At 40.2% G+C, this 16,347-nt stretch overlaps 1 protein-coding gene across 1 annotated transcript in view; it reads right to left on the bottom strand.

The window, feature by feature from the left end:
* Window positions 1–1,095: 1,095 nt before the first annotated feature.
* LOC113016711 (activin receptor type-2A) overlaps window positions 1,096–16,347 on the bottom strand; it is a 74,677-nt gene continuing 59,425 nt past the window's right edge. Inside the window, exons 5-11 of the mRNA XM_026159766.2 lie at window positions 9,799–9,942; window positions 7,996–8,139; window positions 3,849–3,994; window positions 3,636–3,750; window positions 2,420–2,558; window positions 2,195–2,325; window positions 1,096–1,836 (exon numbers count right to left, since the gene is read on the bottom strand). Of these exons, the coding sequence (XP_026015551.1) occupies window positions 1,642–1,836; window positions 2,195–2,325; window positions 2,420–2,558; window positions 3,636–3,750; window positions 3,849–3,994; window positions 7,996–8,139; window positions 9,799–9,942 (1,014 nt within the window). The 3' untranslated portion in view covers window positions 1,096–1,641. The remainder of the gene's footprint in view (window positions 1,837–2,194; window positions 2,326–2,419; window positions 2,559–3,635; window positions 3,751–3,848; window positions 3,995–7,995; window positions 8,140–9,798; window positions 9,943–16,347) is intronic.

Raw genomic sequence — 16,347 nt, 5'->3', positions numbered from 1 at the left:
TCCAAAGAGAGCAGAAACTCTTAATTAAAAAAAATAAAATAAAAAAAAATAAAAAGATGCGTGCAATCAAATCAAAAGCAAGCTGGCTCAGCTAAATACAGGCACAGTTCCAAAGTAGGGCTGGGTACCTCTGGAAACTGTACTTCAAATTTGATACCTCCTAAAAATAATCATGCCAGGTGACCTCTTGTTTTTTTTTTGTTTTTTTTTGTTAATCTGATTTTTCTAAATAGAATCAAACAACACATAATTTATTTCACAATGAATGAACAAGAATATGACCCGAGAGTTTGATATCTCTGATTAAATATCCAAAAAAAGAAAAGAAAAAGGAAAAAGAGAAGGTATCATTACAGCTGGCACCCAGCGCTAATCCAGAGAGAGATCTCATGACTCCAATTCAAGCTAGTCAGCAATGGGTATTTACTCTCTGCTGACGGCTGACACGGCAAACAAAAAAAAAAAAAAGAAGAAGAAAACTTTAAACGACAACTTCATTATCATGGGTGTGGGCAGGGTGTGGGTGGTGGTGGGGGGGGGGGGGGGGGGGGGGGGTTCATGAGTTTATCCCGCTCTCATGAACATCTGATAGAAGCAAAAAAAACAAAAACAAAAAACAAAAAAAAAACCCAACAGGAGAAAGTTGAAGTAGACACTGAGAGAAAGGAAGGGGACGAAGAAGGGAAAAAGTTGTGTTGTTTTTTTTTACGGTTTGTATGGCCGTGTGTGTCTGTGTGTGTCTAGGCTTTGTTGATTGACGAAGGGCCAAAAGGTTGTAAAGGAAGTGCGAGCGATGACCATGACCAGGGAGAGAGGGACTGATTTTTTTTTAAAACTGTCCATCTGAACTGAGGTATACCTGGTTGAAGGAGGTTTATGGTTTTTATCGTCGTAATGCTTGAAAATGGACCCCCCTCCCCATTCCCCCCCCCCCATTTAAAATAAGCTTGATTACCAAGTTGTCTGGGTCCATAATACACTATGTACAGCAGCATTACACTATAAACATTCAGAAGCCGTTGCTTATTGGCAGAACGATAGTCTCCCAAAAAAAAACAAAAGAAAAAGAAAAAAAACACACGAGAAAACAGCAAATGTATCAAGAGCCGGACGCTCGTCTTTTCTTTTTTTTTCTTCTTTTGTTGTTTTTTAACACTAAAATGCACCGAGAGTTTTGTGAAATTTCTCCGAAGAATCTTCTCAGAGCAGAACACGTCGCCCTCCTACATCTGTGTGTGTGTCTGTGTGCGTGCGTGCGTTTGCATGTATATGTGTATATAAAAACAATACATGATCAAAGTGTCCGTAGAGTGTTGTCCCAGCATGTCAGTGCTGTGGCTTGGTAAAACATCCTGAGTGAGTCCGCTCAGGATGGCAGAGAGTTCAACGTTAAAATCCTCAAGCACGCCTATCAAAATGAGGTGGATGTCAACTGATGTGGTGAGGCGGGCGCAAGGGGCGTTTCCTGAATGCGAGCAGCGGCCCGCACTTAAAAGAACAGGAAGGAAAAAAAAAAAATCAAAGGAGAAGAAGAAGAAGAAAACCCCCCCCACAAAGCCAACCAACCAGGGTTGGCCATTTATCCCCTCGTGTTGATCTGTGTTTTCGCTAGAGCTCGTCTGGCGTCGGCTGATTGGCTGATCATAAGCTGGACTCCTTGGGTGGGAGGTCCACGTTTGTCACCATGGTGACAACCGTGACGATCTCCTCGGGGCCGATGACGGGCGCCTGGCGCTGCATCTGTCCGATGCGCTCTTCGACGCAGCCGGCGGACAGGCGTGCCTCGGCCTCGTGGTCCCAGCAGTCCTCGATGGTTTCGCAAAGCATGGCCAGACCCTGTGGAACAAAGTTCAGACGAACGTTATCCAAACAGCACCACGATATCTCAGCTGGTTGTGGTTTCTGGAGTTTGAGCATGGACACACTGGAAGCGCTCTGCAGTGGCACAAAGTGGGCGGGACCTATTTATAAACTTTCAGGCAAGTGACTGAAGAGACTATCCAATGAAAGTTCATAATACTTTGTGTTGTTCTTACTCACTGTCATTTTGTCCTGTGTTATATGTTGTTTGATTATTTCAGGTGTACATCAGCTGTTCTTTTTAAATGTGCTATAGAGGGAACCATTTTAAATCATGCTGCATAAATCAAAGAGCTATGGGACAGTTTCAACAAACACTCCTCTAATTTCTCACCGTGTGTTTCTGCCAGCAGTCTCGCAGGCAGGGCCGCAGTTTCTTATGCACCACCACCTCCTGCATGTCCTCCAGAGATGGGTGCTGACCCACCTCCTCCTCAAAGGGGAGCATGTACTCATCTACTGGTCCTGGAAACATGTGCACGTGTCCAAAGTTAAAATTCGGACGGAATAAAAATAAGACAGTGTGGATAAAACCTGACTGGAGTGCTTGTGGATTTACCGTCGGCAGCGGTGCACCGTGATGCCAGCTCCCACAGGACGAGGCCAAAGGCGTACATATCGATGCGCAAAAATGAATCACGCTGGAAGTTGATTGCGCCCTCCAGGACTTCGGGAGCCATGTAACGTCGTGTTCCCACCTACAGGTTCCAAGCAGGAGTCCAAAGATCAGCACTGAGATAAATAGCTACATGACCACCAATTAAAGCAGACCCAGCAAAAACACTGCCAAATAAATGTGTTTTCACTGCTTTACTGTGATTGTCCAACTTTCAAAAATTGAAAACCTCATCATTCAAATGAATCCCTCCAGGGCTGCTTCAAAAATTTCTGGCCTATGCTGCCACCCAAAGGAGTCTACAACTACTGTCTCAAAGCACGAATAATAAGTTTCTCTCTAAAATGGATGTTGGTGATTACAGCGAAATGAACAAATAGCTTAAAAAAAAAGAGAAAAAGATCAGGCCTCAGGTCTAAATACTCAGTTTCAGTTTTCCGTTATTTTTGTCCCCGTCCCCCCCCCATTTTCCCCTTAAGACAGGGTCCAGTATGAGATAAAGAAGGGTTATTTTGAACTATAAATCACGCTAAGCTAAGATAAACTACTGACTATTGCAGTTTCAGGAGGAATTGAAGTTGTACTGAATTGAAAATTCTAGAACATAATTTAACATCAACGAAAAGACGTAATTATACATTAACAGGAAGATTCTGGAAAGTCACTGACTATTAATAGAAAGCTTCTAAAATATATTGGAAAGATTATAGAATTTCACTGTACACAAAGGGAAATATTTTAGAATTTAACTGCATTGATGGAAATGTTCTAGAATGTCACTGTACACTGACGGAAAGAATCTGACTGTACTTTGATGGGAGGATCTAAAATGTCATACATTAATGGACGTATGTCCTTTTACAATAAGGGAAAGATTCTAGACTGTAATTATTGATACTGTATAGATGATTTTTTTGTGTTATTCAACTTGTCATTTAAGATTGTTGTGCTGTGCAGTGCAAAACATTTGGAAGACTAAAATATTATAATAATGATAAACCAAATTTTCAGACAACATAAACTGACATTGGTTGCTTAACATCATTGTACAAATAAGCTGGAAACAGATGTAACTGGGTACTGCCTGTAAACATGCCTTCAAACACAGTGAAATGGTGGATGAGAGACAACTATATGAAGTTTTAAGTGTGAGCTATACCTGTCCGTGTGTGTCTCCTGCTGATTTTCCTGCCTCAAACTTCAGAGCGAGGCCAAAGTCAGCTATGCAGGCTGTCAGGTTATTCTTCAACAACACATTCTTACTTTTAATGTCCCTGAAAGAACGCACGACACAGGAAATATCCCTTTAGCCCAGTCAAACTAATACAGGAGTCTTGATAATCCACAGATGTTTATGTTTATGGCAGTGTACCTGTGAGCGATGGAGGGCTTGTGCCCGTCCTTGTGTCCTGGGATATCTTCGTGGAGGTAGGCGAGACCGCGGGCTGCTGACTGAGCGATGTGGCAGAGCTCGTTCCAGGACACCACGTTGGCCTTCAGGTAGTCTGTCAATGAGCCCTAGTGAATGAGACAGACAGAGAAGATGGGTGTCAGTGGGAAGAAAAAACAGAAACACTAACTTTACATTCAAAAATGGGCATGTAGGAAAAGGGGCCCCAAAATGTGCCCTTTGCCTGTCGCCCAGTCCACACTGCACGTGTCCCTAATTTCTGTTGTTGTTGATAAGCTGTACCTGTCCAGACCCCATGAATCCAGGCCTGGCTGCCAGACGTCCCCGTTTCTGTTCTAGCTTAATGCCAGTTTCAGGTGAGGTTATCCAGTGCCAAATATTCTGTTTCAATGGAGTTTCTCAAAGCAAGACCCCTCCCCTGAGATGACCCTACCAGGAGTTACTTGGCATCTTCAAGTCTGAGGCAAAACTCCCCTTTGGGTTGGGGGAGAGACGGTGCTCCAAGAGAGCGAATGCACAAGATCTTATTCACGTGTGATGGAAGGGCCGGAGGACGATGGAGGACAAAGCAGATCACTAACTTGTGTTTAACTGTTACAGAAGTTTTAATGTTTATCAGCTGAAATCTAGAAATGTGTGATGTTATAAATATATTCAAGAGTCAGAGTGATGGAATGAAAAGATTAATTAATAGTACATTAAAAGCTGAGCTGCATCAGAGCATGCAGTATTCTCAGTGTGGTAATGGAAATATCTCTAATGGATGGAAATTCACCAAAGCTTTTCTATTTTTTTTAGTTTGCAGCTGACTCCACAAGATAAAACAATTATACTGGATGTACAAGTTTCAATATTGACATTTTTTAGATGATTATCGAAGAAGAAAGAACTTCTGGAGCTCAATAAATCCCCTAGAGTGCAATAAATGACATTTACGACCTACAAGGCGTCCTCTTAAAACCACAGCGGATGCTTATTGTCCTCTCTGAATAACGGAGCTCTGATAACGCTGATTCAATGACCTCCTCCATGTGATCACTTATCCTTTGTCTACTCATGAAGAGCAGCATGTGCCTTACTCTTAAGTATTAGAGCGAAAAAGTAGAAATGCTACTGTAGATCTGGAGATTTGAGCTTACATCTAATTTACTAATTTGTCTTCTGTCCTGTTAATGCTCATATTTTATATTTACTCATATTTCTGTGCTGCTGCTGTTTCCCTCACACCTTTATTGACCATTTTTTTATCATAATGAGAGTTAATAATGTAGAATAAAAAGTATAAAATATATTTGTTAATCTGTACTCCTGTTAGTGTTTTTCTTTAAATGTCATCTACAATGCACAATGACAATAAAGGTCTTGAATTTTGAATGTCAACACAACACAAGGTCACCAGTGGAGGCCAAAGGCAAATGTAGTTGTGTTGAGTGACCACTAGAGGGCATGCAACTCCAACACATCATCAGCTGAGCTTCAGATGAAAGCTTTCCACAGTGTGTGTGTGTGTGTGTGTGTGTGTGTGTGTGCATATTCTGCGTGACAGCTTTTAATATCCTTGCAGTGGAAATATATGAAAAGATATAAATTACAGGGGTTTTTTTTCTTCGGCAAGCTGCTGCATGTGCACGGCTCCACACCATAAAGCTGCTCAGATGCATCAAACATAAATCAGCTGCGACAGACGCCAACACTTCGACACCTGCTCTTTTTAGGTCAAAGCTTAAAGACTTATGCTTGCAGAATAATTACAGTTTCCTCCTTTAAAGCTCCAGTGTTATTCCCTCTAGGAGAGCTTCACTCCACTCCAGAGCTGAGTGCCTTTCCAAGAGTTGTATTGTGAGTGTTAAAGCCTCACCGCCACACCCACAAGCTTTTAATTTTTCAACCTTTATTCACGCGATGAAGGCTCCTTAGGAACGCTGATTCAAATCCTCGGTCTGGCTGGGAAATTTCGGGCAAGCCAAGCGTACAAGAATCACTCTCCACTAGGTTGGTAATGACTCTCAAAACACAGAGGCACTTAGAGCCCCGAATGCTACAAAGGCTGCAGCATGGAGGGTGAGTGGAGTACAAAAGGGGGCTAACACAGCTCAAACCCACTTTCTAGGCACAAAAAAAAAAAGAAAGGCAACATGAGGCGTATTGTAACTATAGATTAGATCTTAAGGCACCAAACAGAATCAATCAAATGTGAAGGTTTCATGCATGTTTCCCCTCTTTACCAGTGTTTACAACTTTGTTAGATGGTCGCCCTGGAGCTTTTTAGATCTGTGTGCAACTGCCCCCCCCACAAAAACCCCCCAGCAAACAACTCAATAACATACACTAAGCTCAGCAATATGCTGAGCTTACATGGACACAAACAACCCAGTTAGTGGGAGAAATCAGGCGGGAAATCAGAGAATTGTTTTACATGTACACTGTGACTGGAAAACAGATCTGAAGCGCTCCAGTTGGATGTGTTTTAAACAACACTTGCAACGGTTTCTAACCTTTTCTTCAGCTGTGGAAACTTGAGCCCAAGTTTATTGAGTTTTAACTCTTTTACTGAGATGTATACCGGCTTTGATCTCTTGATATTACAGCTATCTTTTTAAAGGTTTGAGTGGCTGTGCCAGGTTTAAATGCAGGTGTATGTCATAAATTTGATATGGATACATATGGATAAATGCTCAGTAAACATGGACTCTTATCAGGACTTGTTGACACAGTTCAAAATGGAACTAAAATAAGGTCGTATAGACATCCAGACCATCAGCTCAACATGTTGCTTGGGTAGCAACAAGAAAAAAGTAGGGATCATACCACAGACTGTATATAAAGGATGGAGACGGCCACAATGACATCAGTAACGAACACTAGTGTTTTAAACCTCTGTGTTTGTTTTTTTAAGACAGAAGTAACTATACTTTATGGAAGCGCATTTCTGCCACTGAAGAAAATTTATTTGGCAACACGTCAAAATTTATAGTTACATTTAAAAAAAAAATTGTAACTCAAAAATTTGGGTTAGCATCTCAAAAGTTGAACTATATATTTGGGTTATTTATCTCAGAATTACAACTTGACAACTCAAGATTGTGGGTTAGCACATTGAAATTCAACGCAGTAACTAAAAAACTGATCAAAGTTTAGATGCAACTCCAATTTTGAATATCTCAAAAGTTCAACTTAACTCAAAAAAAAGGTTCAAAAAATCTTGAAATTATGATTTAACTCAAAAATGTGGGTTCGTTTGCTCCACAAAGCAAAAGCAAAACAATAAAATGTGATAAGAATTTTAACAGTTAAACTAAGATAGAGCCAAAAACAGCACAGAGGGATCAAGAAGCTCTGTAAATAAAATAATTACGACTGACTAATGCAAACTTAAAAAGACTTTTTAAAATATAAATAGATGACTTATAAAAACAGTCACCCTGTTTTTTAATTTAGGACAACTGGCTATAGAGACAAAAACTGCTTTGTGGTCGCCAACGTGCTTATATCAGCTATAAATTTTGACATTTTAACATGGCGATCTATGGGTACTGACTCACTTATGTAGTCACCCTCTACTGGCCACTAGAGAAACTGCAGTCTTTAAACCCAAAGGCTGCCCCCGTGAGCACGCCTGCTACTTAACATAAGCAACAGCCTGTTTATTTTAATGAACTAAAGCAGTGATTGCACTTAAGATACCCCAGAAAAAGCAAAATTAAACACGTTTTTGTTTTTCTTTTGTTTGTCTTATTCGCTCCTCTTTATCTGATGGTCTTAAATCAAGCTGAACTCATAAAGCAATTTTTAGACCTAAATGACGTATCGATGTAAAAACATCCTGAAACTGGTTTGAAATAGATCCACAGTGTAGTAGACAAAAGCCTGGCATACAAAGCAGACTGAAGGTTCAGCATGAAGCTCAGGTCATCGAGCCTGGAGGTCTGAGACGTCCCCAAAGTGCGAGAGGTTTGATGAAGCAATGAGAAAATATACAACATATAGAGGAATGAATGCATTAGAAATACAGTCCGGTCTCCTATAGTGTACTCTGCTTTAGTGCACTCAGATTGAAAATGACTCAGTAAAGAAAAGAATATGCATCTCTGCAGCCCTCTCGGCGTACCTTGTCGTGGTAGGCGGTGATGAGCCACAGCTCCAGGTCCAGGTTGTTGTTCCTCTTCTCCGCACCGATAAAGTGGAGGATGTTTTCGTGCTTCATGCCGCTCACGCTGTAGATCTCGTACTCGTTCTGCCAAGACAGCTTGTCCTAGACACGAGCACAGAGGGAGAGATGCAGATGTTATTCATGCCGCCGTGCCACCCAATCGACAAAAACACGTACAAGCCAGGTCGCGACTAGTGTTAGAAAGTTTGGGAGATGCAGACTGATTTTAGTCTATTCTTTGTTTTACATGCTGCTTTATTATTACTCATTATTAAAACAGCCGAGAAGCTCTAATTCATCTCCTAACAGAGACACTCGGCACCCAAATAATTCCAATAATATTACTCAAATATAAAACACATTTTTGCTTATCAAAAGGTCAGAAATAACAAAAAAGGGGATGAGTTATAAAGTTTCCACTAGAAAAGCTGTCAGACTTGTTGGCTACAAGTTTAATTAGCTGTTTTTCATTTATTCCCCGCTTCCAGCATGAAAATAATGGATACACTAGCCCAATTTAAAAAAAAAAAAAAAAAAGCTTATCAGAAGAATTTTCCTGTAACCAAACTAGATTTTACCCAGAAAATTAAACACATACAGCCAGAGTTGGTACAGTTTCTATTCCTTTCTATTTCCTTTTGATTTCATTTTAGTTTCAGTTACTTCCCAGAGTGGATTTGCTTGTTTTAGTTTAGTTTTTATTAGTTAAAGTTCCTCTAACAGCCACTAGAGGCTGGATCTAAAATATTTCCAGAATTGTTAAAAAAAACGAACAAAAATGGTTTTAGCTGCTTTGGTTAGTTTAGTCCATCAGAAAAACTAGGTGAGGTGACTATTTTAATCACGCACTTTGTTTAAATGACATGAAAAGACATGTCCATAAGTGTCAAATATAAGTCCAGAATCACTCCGGTAAAGAGTAGAATTGGACAGTATTGGAAAACGTGAAAGTGTAATTTCTGGGCTTAAACATACATTCAAAAATTAAATGGATCCTGTTCCTGTTTTGTCGACTATCTACAACAGAAATGTCTTTTCTTTTAAACGGGTGCAAATGACACAATTTATTTCTTACAATTTAAGAGATGTGCTGAAATATTTATTTCATTAACTACAGCAGTATGTCTTTGATGTTCAAAATGTTGGGCACACCTGTTTTAAGACCTTAAATTACTATAAATCCCTTTCTACAGTATTTATTTCACTTCAATCGTATGTATTTATTTCTATTCTGAAAAAAGGTGGCTGCCCCTCCCTCTGGCTCTGTCTATGACTCCTTCCTGTTAAAAAGGAGTTTTTCTTTCCCACTATCGCCAAGTGCTTCATCACAGCGGGTTCGTCTGATTGTTGGTGTTTCATCTCTGTTATTGTAGGTTTTTTACCTTACAATATGAAGGGCCTTATTTTTTTTGACTGTTGTTGTGATTTGGTGCTATATGAATAAAACTGAATTGAATAAACTGTCATATATCAAACATGATAACTTTTTGACATATGAAGGCAGCGGTGACAGGCTACAGTCATTAGTGAAGATATGTGGACAGGCATTTGATAAATGATTAATACTCACAATGTGTGTGTTTTTGAATCACCTCCTTTACTTCTTATAGTTGTTGCTTTTTTTAATTTAGTTTTGCCTTTATTTGATAAGACAGTGAACATTTTTCCTTTAGTACTTTACTTTGTGGGGGTGTAAGAGTTGTCAGGCTAATGTAACAGTTGTAGTAAAAAAACAAAAAGAAGAACCATCAGCACGTGTACCTGGATGGGAAAGATCTTAACAGCCATGTATTCGTTCAGCAGTTGTGCCTTCCACACACAGCCGAAGCGCCCCCTGGCTTTCACCTCGATCAGCTGCAGAGGTTTGTGTCCCAGAATTGGGGACGGGGGTGAGGGTCCGGGATCCTGCAGAGAGATAGAGACGCAGGTGTTATTCTTTTTATTTATTTATTTATTTCTTGTCCAGAGCATTAAAATAGCACCGGGCTTACATTGAAGGTGACCGGGCTGTTTGGCTCACAGTGACAGCGTGCCTGAGGAGCTAAGGCCAGCAGAATTGCCAACGTCTCCACATCTTAAATCTTACAACTTACATTTATAGACTTCTTCCACAAAGTGGTGCCTCGGTGCTTTATCTACTTTTAAATTTCTGTTGTTTCTAATGAGGGAAAGTCCGCTTCAGGAGAGCTGCACATTTAAGTTTAGCCTCCATATGACCGTGTGAACACGGCATACCGAGCAGGGTTCGGATACATTCATTTTAAATTCAATTAACCCCCCCGAGGAGTTGCATTTGCTCAAGTTTACAGAAGCGGGTTTGTAACTGGAGGGTTGCCAGTTTAAATCCGAGAAACAGCAGATGAAATGTGTGCGCTGGCGGTGGTTGGAAAAAACAAAACAAAACCTGGAAGATTAACCGCTGAGCAAGGCACACAAAGAAATTGGGCAAGGGTTTAATTATGGATTTAATAAAAACATTTAAGATCCAAAGGCGGCGGGTCAGACCGCATGCGTGTGCTGTGCGTTCATGCTAATCCCACACAAACAAAAGTGAAAGAGAGTAAAGCCAAGTGTTCCAAATCTAAAGTAGGTTAAACACAGCTGGTGATCGGGATTAAGCTGATCACTTTCACATGTGACTTCACAGAGGAGGACAGAGGGCGAGCAAGGATAGCGAGACCTGGAGAGAGAGAAAGCACGCGAGAGACGGAGGTGGAGGAGGACGAGGGTGGGGAAGAAGGTTAAAAAGAAGCATGCAGTGCAGGAGTCACATTTCCAAAGGATAAAAGGTAGAGGAGAAAGAGTAGCACATGACTGATGGCGTTTGATGAAACCAGATACGCTGCTGTAAAACCTCGACTTTAGCTGCATGCCTCTGCTGTCAGTAAGAAAAGAAGAAGAAGAAAAAAGAAGAAGGAGCTTTTTTTCCCTTCGCGATGTTCATGTTTTCACTTGAACTGAAGGCTTACAAGGTGCCTGATGAGCTGCAGCAAGTTTCAAGACCCCGAGGCCTGCAGGATCCACTCAGACGCGACGATAATATATCAGGAGTGCACTCGTGTCACTCCGAGTGTTTCGCTAAGCTCACGTAAAAGAAAGAAAGGGTTTCTCTTTTGAGTTTCTGCTGGATTTAACAGATTTAAGAGCGCTGCTCTAACCCACGAGGTTACAGAAGGAAAAGAAAAACGTGCATTTCAGGGCACAAATATTACCTCATTTCTGGATTTACCATCCAGGGTTTTTGGCATACGACCTTTCTTAAAGCCAGATCCAAGCCGCACACCAACTGTTAAAAATGAGCCCATGCCAAGGAGCGTTTAACAGCAGGAGCCGTTAAAAAAAAAAAGCGCAGAGGAAGCGGCTACGGCAAGATTACTGCGGTTACAGGAGCAAACTGTGTATCCTCTAGTAACATTTATGAATTAGATTTTTATCAAGATGAAATTGAACTCTGGCCTTTAGTGCACACAAAACAAAGCGCTACTGTGTGGCTGAAGAAGCCTTAATGTGCATTTCACTAAATCTCATCATTTTATTACGTTTTGGCAAACACAAGACACTGTTTGAGAGGGTGGGGGTAAATCAAAGTTTTTAGAAACACAGCAAAATAACCTCAGCTGCCTCTTTTTCTTGGAGAAGTTGACTTTAAAGCAAACAAAAAGTGGCAGATTGTCTGGTCGGCTCAGAAATATTTTGCATACATCAAACTATTTTTTTTAACTACATATAATTAAATCTATGGATGCAGATAAAGAAAGGCTACAAACAAATTAAATTCAATTAAGTTTTGTTCCTTCTGCAGTGCAAGAGGACTTTTATCTAGTGAACACACGCCTACAACGCATCCTTCGTCAGGTCCATACTGAGCTAATCTTGTTTAATTTTGCCTCTGTACACCACCACAGTGGGTTTTAAATCAAACAATCAAGATATGATTCAAGTGCACAGTTCTGGTTTTGATTCATTGCATTTACCTGTTCAGTAAGTACAGCCATTTTTACACACAATTGTATGTGTCTGAAATTATGTTCCGAGCACCTTTATGAAACAAATAAGGTGCTGTCCAGGTTTTCCATCAGGCACATCTATTGCCAGGGACATCGGTTGGCTTTAAACCACATGGCTGTAGGCTAAATCCATTATAGATTTGGCCCAACTTTATGGCTTCCATAGGAATTAAGAGGGGGAGCAGCAGCCAAGCGCTGCTAATCAAATGCACTTCATTAACTGTTTATCAGCAAGTGTGAGCATCTCTATTAAAGCTCAAGTTTTGGTAGATTGCTGGAAGTTACAACAAGTTAACTCCAAGGTGAGACCATGCAATGTTCAGGTAACCATAACCCCCCCACGATCTGCATCTCAGACTCTACAGGCATCAGTTAGCATGTTAAATATTAATTCATGACAGTACAATTGGAAAAAGACTGAATGAGTGTGGGTTGCTTGGAAGGGTTACAAGAGAAAGCCTATTCTCTCTAAAAGATCACGGCAGCAGGTTTCTAAACCCCCCATCTGAAAAATCACAAGAGTTCTGGAACGATGTCCTTTGGACAGACAAGACCAAAGTGGAGATGTTTGGTCATGATGCACAGCTCCACATCAACACAAATACCTCATACCAGCTGTTAGTACGGTGGTAGAGGTGATTTGGATTTGTTTTGCAGTGAATGAGTCGACCATGAACTCCTCTGTATACCAAAGTATCCTAGAGTCAAATGCGAGGCCGTCTATCTGACAGGGTCATGTAACAGGACAATGATCCCAAGCAAAGCAGCAAATCTACAACAGAATGGCTTAAAAGGAAAAGAATCAAGGTCCTGCAGTGGTCCAGTCTAAGTCCAGACCGCAACATGATTGAAATGCTGAAGAGAGCTGTGCATAAGCAAACCTCCACAAACCTCAATTAACTGAAGCAATGCTGTAAAGAAGAGCGGGCTGGAATTCCTCCACAGTGATGTGAGAGGCTGATAAAGTTACACAGAAAATCATTACTTCAAGTTATTTTTGCTAAACGTGGCTCTACTGAATTCAAGACTCTTTATTTTCAATTATGCAAGCAAAATGAAATCATGGGGTGTACTGCATTTATTACAAGAGTGCAGAGTCTGGTGAAACCTTTCACATGACTGTATATGACTGCTGTGTTATTAGCACCTAACAAGAGCTATTATAGTTTATTTCATTCTAATTAATGCTTTTAAATTTAACGTTTGACTTTTCTTTTAATTTAATTTAGTTTCAGGTAGTTTTCAGAGCGGATCTTCTTTAGTTTTTGTTGCTTGAAATTTTTAGTTTTTTACTGTTTCAGTGTTAGTTTCAGACTTTTGTGATTTTAATTTCCCAAGCTCACAAAATTGTTTCAAGTTTTGTTCCCTAAAGGTCTAATTTTATTTTTATTTTAGTTAACTTTAGCATTGCATTCACACCTAGTTTTAGTTTACTATAATAACGTTGCACCTCAAACCCAAAATTCCACAGAAACCTCTTAATATCCATCAAACGGATTAAAGTCGAGGTCTGAAAACAGACATTTATGATGGAGACGTGTTGCAGTCATGAGGTCTGTCTCGAGAAGGTGCACGTCAAACGGCCTTTTCTCTAGGACCAAGCTGCTCCCCAGGGATCGTGTTTTCAATTTGCAACATCTAAAAGCGTGTAAGAAAAAAAATAAATGAAATAATTGCTGCTGCTGCTTTTGGTAGATATATAGAGCAGGCTGCCCATTTCTTCTAGGCAGTACGAGGGGAATGGAGGATTGGAATGGTAACTGGTGTGTTTACTTAAAGCCTTTTCCCTCTAACAGAGAGCTGTGAGGCAGACCTGCTGTCTGCACACTGCTTTCACACCAAATGCCAGCCAAATGACGAGGAAAATTACCCACCACGGTGCAGAGGTTGGATTTCAGAGCGGCCCAAACGCTCTCTAGATGGCAGCTTGAAAACATTTTTAAGAACACATTGTACTGACCAAAATAATCAAAGTATAGTTTCACACAAATGTTTCTATGCATCTGTTTTTGATACTGTTTTTAAATATAGGCATGAACTTTCAATGAGGATCAGATGAACTCAAAACTTCTTTTTTTTTTTTTTTAAACAAATCATTTACTTGCCTGGTCCATGACTGGGGAGCACGTACTGTACTCACAGAAAGCTAGCTTCCAGTTTGGCGGCTGAGCCTTACTGATATTATTAACTAAAGTCGAAGGATTTGGCAGGCTGTTATTTCAGACCTTTGTGCATCAATGAACTTGACAACCTCCTGTCCTTTGGCAGGTGGGATAGGTTAAAGAATAACTGGACAGAAATCTGATTTCTCCCAGTCTGGACTTTTAGATCAACCTGCAGCAGCAGCAGGCAGGATAGATGATTGAAAGTGTGGTGTGATGTGCTTCTATAGCATCACATAAGAACCTTTAATTATATGAGTGAAATAATAGAAAATAAGCAGTGTTTTTCTTTTCGTGCACAACAGAAATTGATGGGGACAACTTGTTGTATATAAATGTTTCTGTTCACTTTCTTTGTAAGTTGGACTGTGTATAATCAGACAGATTCATTACCAACTGTGACGACCTTACTCACAATTATGTACTCTATTCTATGGTTAACTGAACGTCTTTATGTATCTGACGCCTCAGTAACGGGAATTTGTTTATATATGAAACCATTCAATTATTGTTGTTAACTGAATTTAACTGAATTTAATGTCTTTCTGCATCTGTTTGTGTTGCTTCCCTCTTAGTCAGGTTTCCTTCTTTAACAACTTAACTGCGCTAATGCGTTGACACCGTGCAGCCCCACGCACGGCGCCATCCACGTTAACTCGCTAACAGATATTTGCCGCATTAATGCGGTTATGCTGTTAACGTCATTTTGACAAGATTAACGTTGACGGCACTAATAAAAAAATATAAAATAAAAAAGACATGGTGAATTAGTCTATCTTGTTTTGGAAGCATCTGCTGGATGTTTTAATGTATACGCAAGTAAACGTTTCTGTTTAACAGCATCCTCCTTTCTCTAGTGTGTTTTATTAATCTCTGACTCTCTTCCACAGCAGGTCTTTTATCCTGTCTTCCTTCTTTCACCCCAACCGACTGCAGCAGATGGCCGCCCCTCCCTGAGCCTGATTCTGCTGGAGGTTTCTTCCTGTTAAAAGGGAGTTTTTCCTTCCCACTGTCGCCAAAGCACTTGCTTGTAGGGGGTCATATGATTGTTGGGTTTTTCTTTGTATGTATTATTGTAGGGTCTACCTTACAATATAAAGTGTCTGTTACTGTGATTTGGCCCTGTATAAATAAAACTGAATTAAATTATATCTGATTTATGATCCTAACCTATTTAAAGGCTCCTTGAAGGTCATGCCTCAACGTTGACTTTGCAAGTGTATGCAAAGCCCGTGTAAAAAAATCTCACTATTAAGAGTAAACATTCCCATTCAAGTACATAATCCTAGCTAGAGTGGCTGCTGTAGGCCTGGCCTATTCTGGCTGTCGTTCATCTGTAGTGGCTGTAGGCTGTCAGTCTGCTGTTTACCTCAGCTGTCAATGTGTATTCATATCTATTTACTCTTTAAGAGGCTGTAAAACTTTGTATGTTGTATGTATAAAACTTTATACTTTTAATGGTTATGAGAATGCATCAGAAAAATGACTGACTATATATTTAAACTGAGCATTTTTGCCATCTTGGTGTTTTAAAACATTGTGAGACCACTGAGGGGTGAGCCTGACTCAAGAATACCTTGCTTTCATCATCCTTTTTGACTCTAATGGGGACCATAACTTAGAAAATGAGCATTACAAGACTTTAAAGTTTTGATTTTTACCATGACCTAAACAACAAAGAGAAATGGTTCAGCCTTCTTTCTCTTCGTGGTAACTGGTTAATTCCCTTTCTGGTTCAAACCTCCATTCCAACCAATGCCAAGCCATCAGATGTTTGTTGAGTAACTGCATGTATGAAACCACAGCCTCAACACTGGTTTCGCTCTGTGTACAGAGATACCAATGTAAGACTCTGAATCTGCCTTACGACAACCCAACATCTGATGAGGTCCAGAGAAGGTGGGGTGAAGATTATCATTTCTTTCCAGAATCAGGAAAGTAGAACGGGGGCGAAAAAAAGAATAAACAGAATAGCTTAGCAGTAAATATGAGTGGGGACACTTTTCAGTGAAAATAGGTCAACAAACACTTGCTATTGAAGGACTCTTTATGCCAGAAAAGAGGATGAAAGCAGTTTCTAGTACATCCATTAAAAAGGAGTTATTATGCTTATTTTCTTGTTAAATATATCTCGTTCCAGA

The sequence above is a fragment of the Astatotilapia calliptera genome, chromosome 23 (assembly GCF_964374335.1).
Source record: "Astatotilapia calliptera chromosome 23, fAstCal68.1, whole genome shotgun sequence".
Taxonomy (NCBI): Eukaryota; Metazoa; Chordata; class Actinopteri; order Cichliformes; family Cichlidae; genus Astatotilapia; species Astatotilapia calliptera.
Note: the sequence above shows the minus strand (reverse complement) of the source record. Positions and strands in the feature narration are given on the sequence as shown.